The 12,589-nt window shown below is 40.2% G+C and overlaps 1 protein-coding gene across 1 annotated transcript in view; it reads left to right on the top strand.

Moving 5' to 3' along the window:
- SETD3 (SET domain containing 3) overlaps positions 1 to 12,589 on the top strand; it is a 68,170-nt gene that overhangs the window by 35,478 nt on the left and 20,103 nt on the right. The window contains exon 7 of the mRNA XM_015420478.1: positions 12,357 to 12,415. Within this exon, the coding sequence (XP_015275964.1) occupies positions 12,357 to 12,415 (59 nt within the window). The remainder of the gene's footprint in view (positions 1 to 12,356; positions 12,416 to 12,589) is intronic.

Raw genomic sequence — 12,589 nt, 5'->3', positions numbered from 1 at the left:
CAGGCAATTAGAATGCAGAATGAGAACAAGTATAACAGTGGAACCTTTTTCCAAAATCTTGCTTCTGTTTCTTGTATACACTATAGCAAGCTTCTGGAGGCTTAATTGTTGTTGCAATGCAAGCGCAACTCATTTTCCATTTCCCTTTTGTTTCCTAGCGTATGATGCATGTAGTCTTGATGTGTTTAAAAAATAAGTAACTGGAGGAAAACAGTGGGGATTGGGGCGTAACTTGCACAGTTGAGTTGGTGGTATTATTACAGAGCCTACAACTAGGTGCTTAATAGGTGGGGAGGGTACCCTGCTCGAAGACTGACAGTCTACTCCAGGGGTTGGTTAGAGAGCAGGAATATTGTAGAACTTCCAGAGGAACTGATTGGCCACTGTGTGAGACGGAATGCTTGACTAAATGGTCTGCTCCAGCAGGGTTCCTCTTATGTTCTTAATAGGGCTGAGAGTAGGGGATTAAAGGTCAGGAAAAAGGCTAGCAACAGCCAAAGAAGAGATCAGTTAGCACGTGAGAAAAGATGAGTTTTAAGAAGTTGTTTCAACCCTGTGGCAGAATTGAATATCAACAGGAAGAGCATTTCAAAGTACCAATAACAGGAATTGCTGGTGACTTGCATGTGTGATTTAGAGACTTGTACCGTGAGAACAAGAAGGAGCTCGCTGCTGAAGGAGAGCGAAAAATGTTCAAGTGAAGTGATAAACAATGAAAAAGTGGGGTTTTAAATTTTAGTACAGAATTAAGTGGAAGCCAATGATGTGTTTTTTTTTAAAAAAAAAAGAAGTGACGCAACACATACCATAAAAACAGCATTCATTACAGAAAAACGGGATGGAGATAAAAGACAGTTTGAGACCATCATTGCAATAATCAAGATGTGAAATAAGAGAATGAACAAGAAGTTTAGTTGTGTCAGGAGATATAAAGGAACAAATCTTCATCTGTAGAGGATGAAAACAGTTAGATTTGGCAAGAGGATGATTGTGGGAAGAGAAAAATAAAGCAGAATCAAAAAGTAACACCTAGACTGTGAGTTTGAGAGGAGGAGTGAATAGGAAGATCATCAAGGTTAAGAGAAAGAGGGTGGGGAGAGATGGAGGTAAGCCTAAGTATTTTGTTTTGATGCAATTAAGTTTGCAGTGATACTGAGTCATGTAAGATGTGATGGTGAGACAATGAAGATATTCAACATAATAAAGAGGGATGATAGTTTTAACTCAGAGACATAGAAGTGGTAGGAAGGATCATACAAGTGAATGAAGGAAGCAAATTTAGGAGAGCAGAAGCCATGGGAAAGCACCATCAGAAAGACATAAAACTGAAGACAACCATAAAAAAATGTTTTGAAAGAATGGTTAAAATATGGAGGGGGCAAGGAAAAACAACAGTAGCCCATATCGTGATTCACAGTATCAGAAGCTGAGGAAGAATCAAGATGCACAAGAGCCAAGTGAAGATTTTACATTTAGCAACGAGGGGAAATTTTGAACAGATCTAGTTTGGCAGGGAAATGAATTCAAAAGCCAGAAGAGTCCTGAGAATTAAGTGGGGGTTGTGCAGGAATTAGGGAGAAACCATGGCTTGGATCCTAATAGTCTATGGATGCACGGATCAAATGTCTTTCCCATGTTCCATTCCCTCTCCCATCGGTTTTTCAGAAGCTTTCCCAGGGATGTTGTAGGACTGACATGGAGTAATAGCCACACTGGCAAGGAGGCTTCAGTAAGGAGAGGAGGAATTACTCTCTCCTCCCTCTTCCGCCAGCAGAGGAGTCCAAAAAGACTGCTGAGGGGAAGAATGCAGGAAAAGGCTTGTGACCCTCAGTGCTCTCCACCGTGAGACTGCTGGATCCAATCCACTATAATTAACAAAGGTGGTTTTTAAAGTAGAGGAGAAGCCACAGCTATGGGGGGGAATGAAAGGGGGGTTGTGTGCATTTATGTAAAACAAAAACAGATCATGGGAGGACCAGAGGAGCAATGGAAAGCAGTAAAAGGAGTAGGATCCAGGAAACAGATAGTAGCAGAGGAATCCGAATAAGAGAAAAAGTTAACAGAAAGTACAGGATGGGTTGAAATAAAAGAAAGATTGAGGAAAGGAAGATGTTGAAGAAAACAACATCCATTTTTCTCATATAAAACTGGTAAGAAGTCTTGGGAAAGGAAAGGATGAAGGGTGAAATAGTGATTCAAAAATAAAAGAGCCCAGCGAGGATCAGGCTGCTTTAATAGCAGCAAAATAAATAAGCTAAAAGTGATGCAGATCAGAAGAGGAGCAACTCTGGTGCCACATCCATTCAGCCTTACGGGTGCAGATGGAAGGTAACACAAAGGAAGAGTGGGCTACCCACTACAGGAGGAGAAGGGTGGTCAGAGCACACGTAGAAGGAAAGAACAGGTGACAAAAGGAAAGGCTGCTGTGTCCCCCAGCTGGGCAGAAAGGGCAGAGCAGGAGTTGGGGAAAGGACGGAAGGCTGCTTGTGCTGCTCACTGGGGCAGTGAACAGTGGTGGCATTATTGGGGCAGTTAGATAAAATACTGTACCAACTATGTATATGCACATAGTTGGTATTATTATTGCTGATCTTAGTCCATGCAGACAGATTTTAGTAACCTGTCTCCATTAACAGCAGCCTTGCAATGAATACCAGACGAAGTGGGTTTCTTCAGACCATTCTGTCTTCCCTCTCATCTCTTTGCCAAGACTGGCACAGCTCTTAGGAGTTGCAGGCGGCTTTGCCAATTCTGCCCCTGCACAGAGTATCCAGATCAGATGGATTCCCTGTGTGTCTGAACCCTGGGTGCTCTCCTGCCCCTTTGAATTTACTTTGCTAGTTTTCCCAGCAGGTTCTTACTGTAGTGGTGAGATTCCCTGCTTGGCAGCCAGAGGAATATAGCTGAGTGTGCCCCTCTCACCATCTTGAAAATATTAGTATCCAAATGATAATCTGTTTCTATTTCTCTAAGTCCCTTTTCTGTAACAGTAGGAATATTGGGAGCCTGCGAACTTTCCATTTTGAAAATCATAAAACTTCTCATTTGGGAAGCAGTTATCTTCTGTATTTTGGACCCTGCTTGCCAAGCATAACTACTTTTAATTTATTTCTGCTCTTCTCAATGGCTTACGATCCCATTAAAATACTCTCCCCAAACACTCTGTCTGAAAACGTTGTGCTTCAAAACCATATATGCCAATATTAGACGAAATTGTTTTTGCACATTTTTAAGCCACACTTGGGAGGAATATTATGTCGGCTGGAAAATGCAGAAGTCTATGGAGACGCTTCTGCTAGAAGATGAGGTTTCTAACCCCTCTCCTGGCCACGAATTCAGATGAGCAGTTGTTTCGACAGATACAGCAGTGCTACTGCTTATTTTCCTCTGATCGACTTGTACTTCCAGAGAGCAACTGCTTCACCCACAGGGGGTTATCTGTGCTCTGGGACTCCATGCCTCGATGGTTAATCATACTTTTTTCACAGATACATAGTCCTTATTGTTTGGATTTAATTTTTTTCTTGATGTAACTGCGGTTATGAATGTTCAATAAAATCAAAGCACAGTAGAAGGCTGATGCGTCTAGAGTGGAATACTCAATGGAGATATATATTCTAAGCACAGTTAAAACTATTTGAGGGACTTATCTTTGTGGAAATTAGTAATTTAACTAAATTAGAAAATGGATTATCTTCTATACTTTGTGTGATGCATCTCAGTATGAAAGGCTAGATTGTTACTCAGTGAGAAGAACTTCTGAAATGTCTCTTCCTGTGTTCAGTGTAATAAAACTTAAGTATGACTGCTTCACTCTGCTTCCCATATCTGTACAGGAGTGCTGTCCAAAGCAGCCAAAGTAGTTTTAAGTTATTTGAAAGGCCTAAACTGTCATTGGTGCTATGATTGCTGTGTGAAGAAGCATCTAATATTCATTCGTGTTATATTGTTTTAGCAGCCTTTTGAAATTTTCCTGTCAAATCAGCTTTTGTTAGGAAACACACATGTTTCAGTGCCACTAAAAAGTGTAAAAGCCACTAAATATAATAATTTTAGTGGCATGGAGTTGTCCTAAAAACTACTGAACAAATTAGTGACTAAATTAAAATGTGCACCGTAAAGCTTGCTGTAGCTATTGGTTATGTTGAATACTGCATTAAATGTGAGCCTATACCCTTCAGAGATTTTCCTATATAGCACTATAGTTTTGTAATCATTAAGGTAGGAGAAAAGTTTTGATAACATTCAACAGGTATTGAGATTCTCTTTTTTTGAGCCTCTTCCTTTTTCTCTCCAACATAACTTTTTAAGCACTTCATGGTCTTGCCCAGTTATGACTTCAGTCCCTCTGACACCTTCAGAGTAGTTTTATGTATTATGCAGAACAAGAGATTCCACACATCTCACTGACAGTGGGACTGTAAACTCTTATGACAGCTGAGATGTGTAGTTCTGTTTTGCACATTAGTCCAGTTCAGGCTTAATTGGTACATGTGCATGCACGTTGCCCCCATGCCAGACCATTTGGGGGGGGAGATGTGAAAAGTTAGTTGTACTTGTATAGTGACAGTAAAGGTGAAACCATATGCATATGGTCACCTAAACACTATTCTGCCAAGACAGTGTTTGTGGCACGGTTGAAAAAAAAAAGAGAACTGCCTTTGTCAGTGCCCTGTCTTTAGAAAGATTGATAGAATGGCATAATTCTCATATAAATGAGAAAGTAAAATTTGGCATTGCCTGTACTGCATTGGACTGCAGGTGAGCATCACATAATTTAACAGTCCTTTAAACAAAAGGAGTAGAATTCTGGTCTTCCTTTCCCCATTGTGCTATTTTTATTTTGCCTATGTTTTTATATCTGTACCTCCACCCATGGCCCAGAATGCTAGTTTTGCTTGTGCAAGGAAGCACCCCCATCCATCCATGAAGTTTGTGTCAGTTTTGTATAAGCAGTTCTGTATAATCCAGAAGCAGTTTTGTATAATCTCATTGGCCACTTGCCATTAATGAGACCTGTTGTGGCTACCTGGACAATTCTAGCCATGCTTCAGAGGCTGTTTGCCAATTTCATGTGGGGCTGTCGCCACTGACTTTTTAATACACTAAATGAATCTGTTCCATGATGAAAACCAGAATACTTTTGTGAGTGTATCCATTGGAGACTTTTGAACAGCTTCTGCCACAAAACAGGGCAACACAATATATATAGAAATCAGCCAGGTTCCCAGAACACGTCAAACAATAGCTGTAATTGTGCAGATGGCTGGATGTGAAAATATGCCCATAGTCTTTTCTCTCTCTGTTAATTTTTTGCCTCTTATATACTAGCTCCATGAGGTACCTTAGCTGTGTTTCATAATGTCTTTGCTAACGTGTTAGGAAAATTCATTTGATAGTTCAAAACTGTAGTAGAGCATGTACAGTGAAACTCTAAAAGGGAAAGCGGGGGCAGTGAATTTTCAGGGTTATAACAGCTGGGCAGTTTTCATGCTAAACTTAATATCCCTGGGACGAGTGTACAGGGTAAAATGAGAAAGGACATGGGAACCCCTAGAGCTTCTCCAACTCCTATAAACTTATTAAAATTATGCCATTATTATTTCAGTTTTCTACCTACTGGGTGCTATTCAGCTTGAGCACTTTCAAGCTCCATTAATTTCAGTGGGAGAAAGCTAAACCCATGCTTAATTCTCCCATTGAAATTAGTGGGGCTTGAAAGCGCTTAACTTCGGCTGGATCACATCCAAGATGGAGAATGACACTGGGCACAGGAAATAAACGTGAGGCATTGGAATGTGTGTCTTTCAGGGCCCCCTCCCCCCCCCCACGCACACACTGTTAGCCTAGTGGATATTGGTCTTTTTCTGTGTGAGTAATCTTGCTTGCCCCAGAATGTTGTGCTTGTTACCTCAGGGTACATTTTCCAAGTGTGCATTTCTCCATAATGCAAGTTGACAAGAACTGTGGTTTAATGGGAAGAATCCCCCCCCCCAAAAAAAAAGACACAAAAAGGCACTGAGTCGCTGGCAAGTAGAGGACGTACTGGTAGTACAGTGAAAAGTTGACTGGGTCACATTGTACAATGGGTGGCTATGAATTAGCACAACTTAGATGCCTGTGTATTCTCTGTTTTAAATTAGTTATGCATCTTAAATAATTGTAATAAAACTTAAAAAATAGCTGCTACCTGTGCTTTTGCACTGACTAGCCAGAACACTGCAGGCCTAGGGCAGACAAATGGGATAGAATACTGGCTACATGTTTTCTGTTATGCAGTAAATAACCGGGCCTTGAAGCTGAAGATTGAAGGATAAGGCTTGAAATATCCCTGAGGAGAGCAGGCTTCCAGTTCCCCGTAACTACTCCCTGATCCCACCACTCTTTACAGCTGATACCAGTGAAACTAAAAGTTTCAATAGAATAACTCCTCATTCAACGTGCTTTGAAGTTGCAGCTAACGTTTTCTGTGATTTCTATTGTATAGGAAGTTAGAAATAGTGATGGTAGTGTAATGTCCTCTGCTACCAAACCAGACTGATGGATTTTGCAGGTTAGGTAACATAAGGCCAAAGGTGCTTGGTTTGGATCTACCTTTTTCAAGTCCTTTCGCTTTGCTTAGCTTGGGGGCAGTTGCAGCTACAGCAACTCCATGTCAACTCCAATCTAAAAAACAAGACAAGATGCAAGATTTCACGTTTTCCAGAGTTCTTCAGCAGGCTGGACATTTTTAAAGGGTAGGGGGAGATATTTGAAATCATAATTGTAAGGACACTGTTTGCCTCCTGGGCAGAATGGGGTACTGGCTCTAGTAGGTGCAAGATATTGAATAGCACCTATGTCCACTTGGGAATAAGCAGCAAAAAGTGTAGACACCGTAAAGATGAGCAGTTGATCAAATACCAAATAATTTTTGCTGCTTCTTAAAAGGCCATGAGTCCAGCTTGGTACCAGCTATATACCCTGTGTCTGTTGGGGACAGTAGAGTATTCTGTCCAGCATGCAAATAGAGGCCTTATTTTCAATCTCCCCCCCCCCCCAATTTTTAAACATTCAGCCTGATTAAAAGTTCTGGAGCACTGGAAAAACTGGCACACTCTGTTGTTACGTAGCTGTTTTGAGTTTTTGCTCTGGAGCAGCACAGCTTGCTGTATTGTCTACATACTCTTTTTTTGGCAATCGAGTCACAGATGACTTATGGCGACCCATATGGGGATTTTTAGGCAAGAGACATTCTGAGGTGGTTTGCCATTGCCTGCCTCTGCATAGCAGTCCTGGTATTCTTTGGAGGTCTCCCATCCAAATACTAGCCAGGGCCGACTCTGCATAGCTTCTGAGATCTGATGAGATCCGGCTAGTTTGGCCTGTCTGGGTCAGGGCGAGACTACATAGAAGAACATTTTTAGAGATGCTGTTGCGAAGGTTTTAACATATGAGAAAGAGACAAGATTTCTTGCATGTGGCCTGATGTGCACGTGTTGTTAGTGCATGCTTGCTTTTTGCACACCCCTCCTTGGACCAAAACTATTGTGTCACATCCAGTTTGGGTGTAAGCGAGGTGCCTTCTCTTCCACAGGAGGACACATCTGATTTGAATGGAGGTAGGATTCCACCAAGAATGCAGCATTTGGTTGGCCAGTGTGTGTGTGTGTGGGGGGAGCCTTGAGCTCTTGAAGTTCAAAGGAATGCACTAACACTTAATTTCCCAAATGCCTCACAGTCCCCTTGATTTTGCCCTTCCAAAGTCTTAACTAGAATCCACACTGAGATGATACAATCAGAAAATCCTCATGTCAGTTGCCATTTAAGAAAGATACTTGGCTTCTCTTTTCAGTACTGGGCAAACTATACCTAGCCAGAAGATGTGGACTCTAAAGGCCAAATCTGGCAATGAACCAGTGGATTCGTTCTGTAGCATACAGTGTCATAGTTGACGTTAACCATTTGCATATCTTGGCTGTAGGTCAGGGAACCCATAATTCAGAACTGTCCTTTGATCACAATTCTGCAATGCCACTGTCTGGTTGGGATGTAAACTGTTCAAATTAGTATTTTGGTTGTATTTTGTACATGCAGACCATAGTATAAGGGCCAGGCACCTTGGAGGGGCTATGATAACGGCCAGGTTCAGTCTTACATGTGGGTTTGTTTCTTCAGTGTTTCCCTTTTTCCCCCCACTGCAAAATCTTGGAATAATGATCCAAGGTATCATTGGAAAGAACAGAGGTGAATAGTACCTTTTCACAACAGCGCATGAACTCTTCATGATGTCATTTCATAATATGTCTCGCATGTGTTAAGTCCATTGTGTAAGTAAATTGTTAAACGGCTTTGCCATGTTTCAGAAGACTGGCAACACTGGGATTTCTGTTCTAAAGGTGTTCTGATTCTAGGTAATGGTGTCATGATCCACCCATTCCCTTATTCTATTTTCTTCTCATTCCCAACTACCAAATGTAATCAGCATACATTCATTTGTGTAAACACCTGTTTTTAAAACCAATCTTTGGTTTTAATGTTTCTGTTTGCAAAGTTGTTATTTTTTAAATCTGAATATATAGGGGCTTGTTACAGCTGAAGTGAAGTAATCCAGTTTCTAAAGCTCCAAGGTTCTAGATGCATGAACTTAGACTGGATTTTTGCCATTTATCAGCTGGTTGCTTCGTTTGAATATGTGTCTATCTCTTTTTGATCAACCTGAAAAATTTGCATGCTGTGCAGCAGCCATATTCTATACTTTATTAAATATCTGTCAATTATAAATATCAAGGTTTTACATTAATGTCAAGATAGTACATCAAAAATTCATGGAATATGTGACTTTTTCCAAGGGTATTTAATACTTAATGCGTTTGTGTCATTTTTCTTTCTAGATATATTGACAGGTTTTATTAAGTGTTTGTTAGGGAGATTTCATTTTTACTGTGGGACTGTAAAGAGAAGCTGCATGCTAAATCAATTTTTTAATCAGAGCATTCTTCTCTTGGTCATTTCACCCGAGAGATTCTACCACGTTAAAACACTTTGGATAGCATTTTCAGAAATACAGTAATTAACTTCTTTACAATACTGTTTTCTAATGTGTGTCTTTTTCTGCAAGACGGTATCATTTTGCATGGTAATTCAGTAGCAGCTTCTGTGCTCTATTAAGGCTTGGTGCCTAGTTCTGTACAAAAGCTGTGGCAATAGGCAGTTTCCGACAGAGATGGGTGTCTGGGATTTGGAGGGTGCAGTGGGTTTGAAAAATATTGGAATAAATGGTAAGATTTGGTTTTCCCTGATGTTTTATAAAGCACCAATGGTGTAGGGTTCTGGATGTGTATGTACGTCTCTTCTTCCGTTCCCCCCCCCCATACAATTTTAGAGTCAGTATCAAATGAACAAAGGTAAATTGCCTCCAAAGCAATTTTTAAAAGTACAGTTTTAAATGTGCTAGTGGGGAGGATGCCTGGAAACTACTGCTGCATCCTTCTTCGACCTTCTCCAACATGACAGTAGGATCAGCCTGGCCTTTATTACAGGCCTCTAGGCCCCTTGAACTGTGGTTTTGAAGTCTCTGCGCATTGTATCGATAATGGGCTGTTGATCCAGAAGACTGGACAGCTGTCTGTCAGATTTTCCGAGACATAATCTGTGTTTCAGGTTTTCATCAGTAAAATAAACCTTTAATTTAGCAAGTAATCTGCTTGAATGGTGGAAATAGGCAGTGTGATGGGTATTATGAATCTTTTAAATGTGAGTGATGGACACAGATTGTTTTCAGTGTTAAAACTGCTGGCTTCAAAAAGGGAGTGAAATGCTGCCATCACACATTGCGCCTGTAATGGCAATGGAGATGTACATGTTGTTATTAATGAAGACGATGGTCTGGACCCAGAATAGCATGGGGCGTACCACTTCTGATAGGAGACAGAAATCTTCCAGTTTCCTTAGGTTGTATGATGGGACTCTCTCATGTTGTGTCTATTCTAGAAGGGCAACGTACTTGGGTGCAGAATGGGACCTTTCCAGATGTCTGTCCTGTGTAATAGTCTTCTAAAGGAGTTCTTTTAAGAATGTCTACCATGTTAAAACTTGTCTGGTAACTAAAGTTCATGCTTGATTGATTTGAGGCAGCTAGGTAAACCTTCAAAAGGCTGCCGTCCTTGCTTGTATTATGATTTTAATATGTTTTAAATCCTTAAGTTTCTATAAAAGTGTCTTGGCCAGTTAGCAGGAAAGCAGTTCCTATACACTGTTGTTGAGGGAGTTGTGAACTCTCATCTCCTTAAAAAAAAATCGCTGTATTCAGTCTGGCAAAGGAATCTGAGCTACTCAAATGATGTCAAGCTCCACCTTGAAGAAAACAGTACATGCCCTTAAGACAAGACTTCTAATTTTGTTTCTTGGTTGTAAATGCATTTTCCTCCAGTGCCAGTAGGTGGCATCAGATCCATGCTAGCTAGTTGTGCTTCAGAGAAAGCTTTATCTCCCAGTATGACTTTAATGGAAAGAGTTCTTTTTACTGGGGTTGAATTGTTACGTAGAAATTAAATATAACAACAGAGTTTGTAGTTGTGTACATTTGTTTCATGATGTGTATAGGTCTTTTTGCCTGAAGGACTGTATGGTTTTCTAAGAATTTACGGTCTATGCGCAAAATATATAAACATTCCGATTAAACAGAATGAAAAACTGTTAGTTGGAAAATGACTTTTCACTCAAGTATGCCTATACAGAGAGATTGCCCTGCCCAAAGGTTACCCTTTCATCCTTTCCATCCTGCTGTTACTTTCCATCAATAACATATTTTTCCCCCCAGGCAGCTGTAATATAATTAGTTGGATATTCTGTACTGATCCTGGTTTTGCTTAAAAGATTTGGTCATTTGTAGTATGTTTAGTGATAAACATTTTATCTGAATTGGAACTTTTGAAGTACCACGTTATAGAGATGGTATCAATAAAATGTGCTGAACTAGTTAACACAACTTAACTTGGTATATGCATGTGATTGGTTTATTATAAAAGAACAACTAGAGCAAAGTAATCTGAATTTTGCATGTAAACCAAATAGCTTACTTATTAGAAGAGTTTTCAGCACTAGTCCAATCCACAGAGTTTGAGGGGCTGGAGAGAGCAGACACCTGGGACGTAACACCCAATTGGCAACCTTTTGTAATATATAATTTGCCTAAAATTGTGCACTGAGCATGAGCTTTTGTTTTCTAATTGATTTACGGTTTGAGCCACTTTTACCTCATCCCCTACTGTCCTGCGCACAGTGCCAGCAAGTACATTACTGTGAGAGATGATAAATTACCATGCACTTGTAATGCTAATGCATCAAGAGTAAAAAAAAAAAGGAGGACGCACTACAGAGAGCTCCTTGCATTAACAGCGTTGCAAAGATACACCCAAGCACAACTCATTTGTATCACTAGAAACAACCATTTGTTTGATCACTTACTGAAACCTGCCTATTCAAATGTAATTGAAATGATACTGTTAATGACTCTCGATTCTAAAGAGGGACAACATTTTTAGGAGGTTTTTTTTTAAAGATTATTTTGAAGTTAGGCGTAGCTGTTGCAGCATTTAAGAGTATATGAAACGAAGCGGACATGAAGTAGCTTTAAATCATTTAATCGGGAACGAGGAGTGAATCCTCCATAATTATATCTTCTTTTAAATCATTCTTATTTCCTCATAATTAAGGTCACTTTCCTCGACCTCTCTTCAGACATCTAGTCTGAGCAGAGTTTTAAGGAAAGGAATCCAATTGCCTCATTAGTTTTATTCGATTATAACTGTGGCAGAGCCCATGGAACAGCCTGTGCCTGTTACCTTGACTGCTTCAAGATTTTTTCATCTGTTGGGCAACCTGAGAGTAAAACAAACAAAAAAAACCCCACCCTTCTTTTGTATGGGGTTTGTAACATGACTGTAAAAAGTATGAATAGGAGAGAATTAAAATACCAGGGCAGAAGGTGAAACAGAGGCAACCCATCTTCCCAGTCAAGTTTTCATGTCTGGCGTGAAGATGGAAGTCCAGCTTAAATTCTTCTTCTTCTTCTTCTTTTTTGAGTGAAAGAGAGAGAGAGAGTGAATGTGTTGTCTGTGGTTCCAGTCTTTGAAATATGAAGAAACAGATTTATGGCGGCTGCTGGGCACAACAAATTAAGTTGACAGTGATGTATGAGAGCATAATAGCATGATGATCCCTCTGTAGCGCGGCTGGACGCCTCCTGCTTCATTTGGCTCTTGTTAGGATCTGTTAGGCAGCTAAATAATGAAATTCCGCTGACTGATTTCTGTTTTGTTGTGTGTGTGTTTTTTTCCCTTTTCACCTCTTCTCCTCCAACTCCTCTTTCACAGACCCATCCTAATGCCAGCAAACTGCCATTAAAGGATTCTTTCACTTATGATGATTACAGGTTGGTTACCCTTTTTATATAGAAAGTGGGTTATTAAGATTTCAAATGCTTCCCAAGAAAATCATCAGGTTATTACTCATGAATCGCTTGTCCACTCACAGCAGTTAAATTAAAAGATTGTGGAATGCAGTTATTTAAGCTGTAGAATATAATTGCTTGAGCCATCTAGACTTT

Source organism: Gekko japonicus, unplaced genomic scaffold (assembly GCF_001447785.1).
Source record: "Gekko japonicus isolate JY-2015 unplaced genomic scaffold, Gekko_japonicus_V1.1 scaffold448, whole genome shotgun sequence".
Taxonomy (NCBI): Eukaryota; Metazoa; Chordata; class Lepidosauria; order Squamata; family Gekkonidae; genus Gekko; species Gekko japonicus.
Note: the sequence above shows the minus strand (reverse complement) of the source record. Positions and strands in the feature narration are given on the sequence as shown.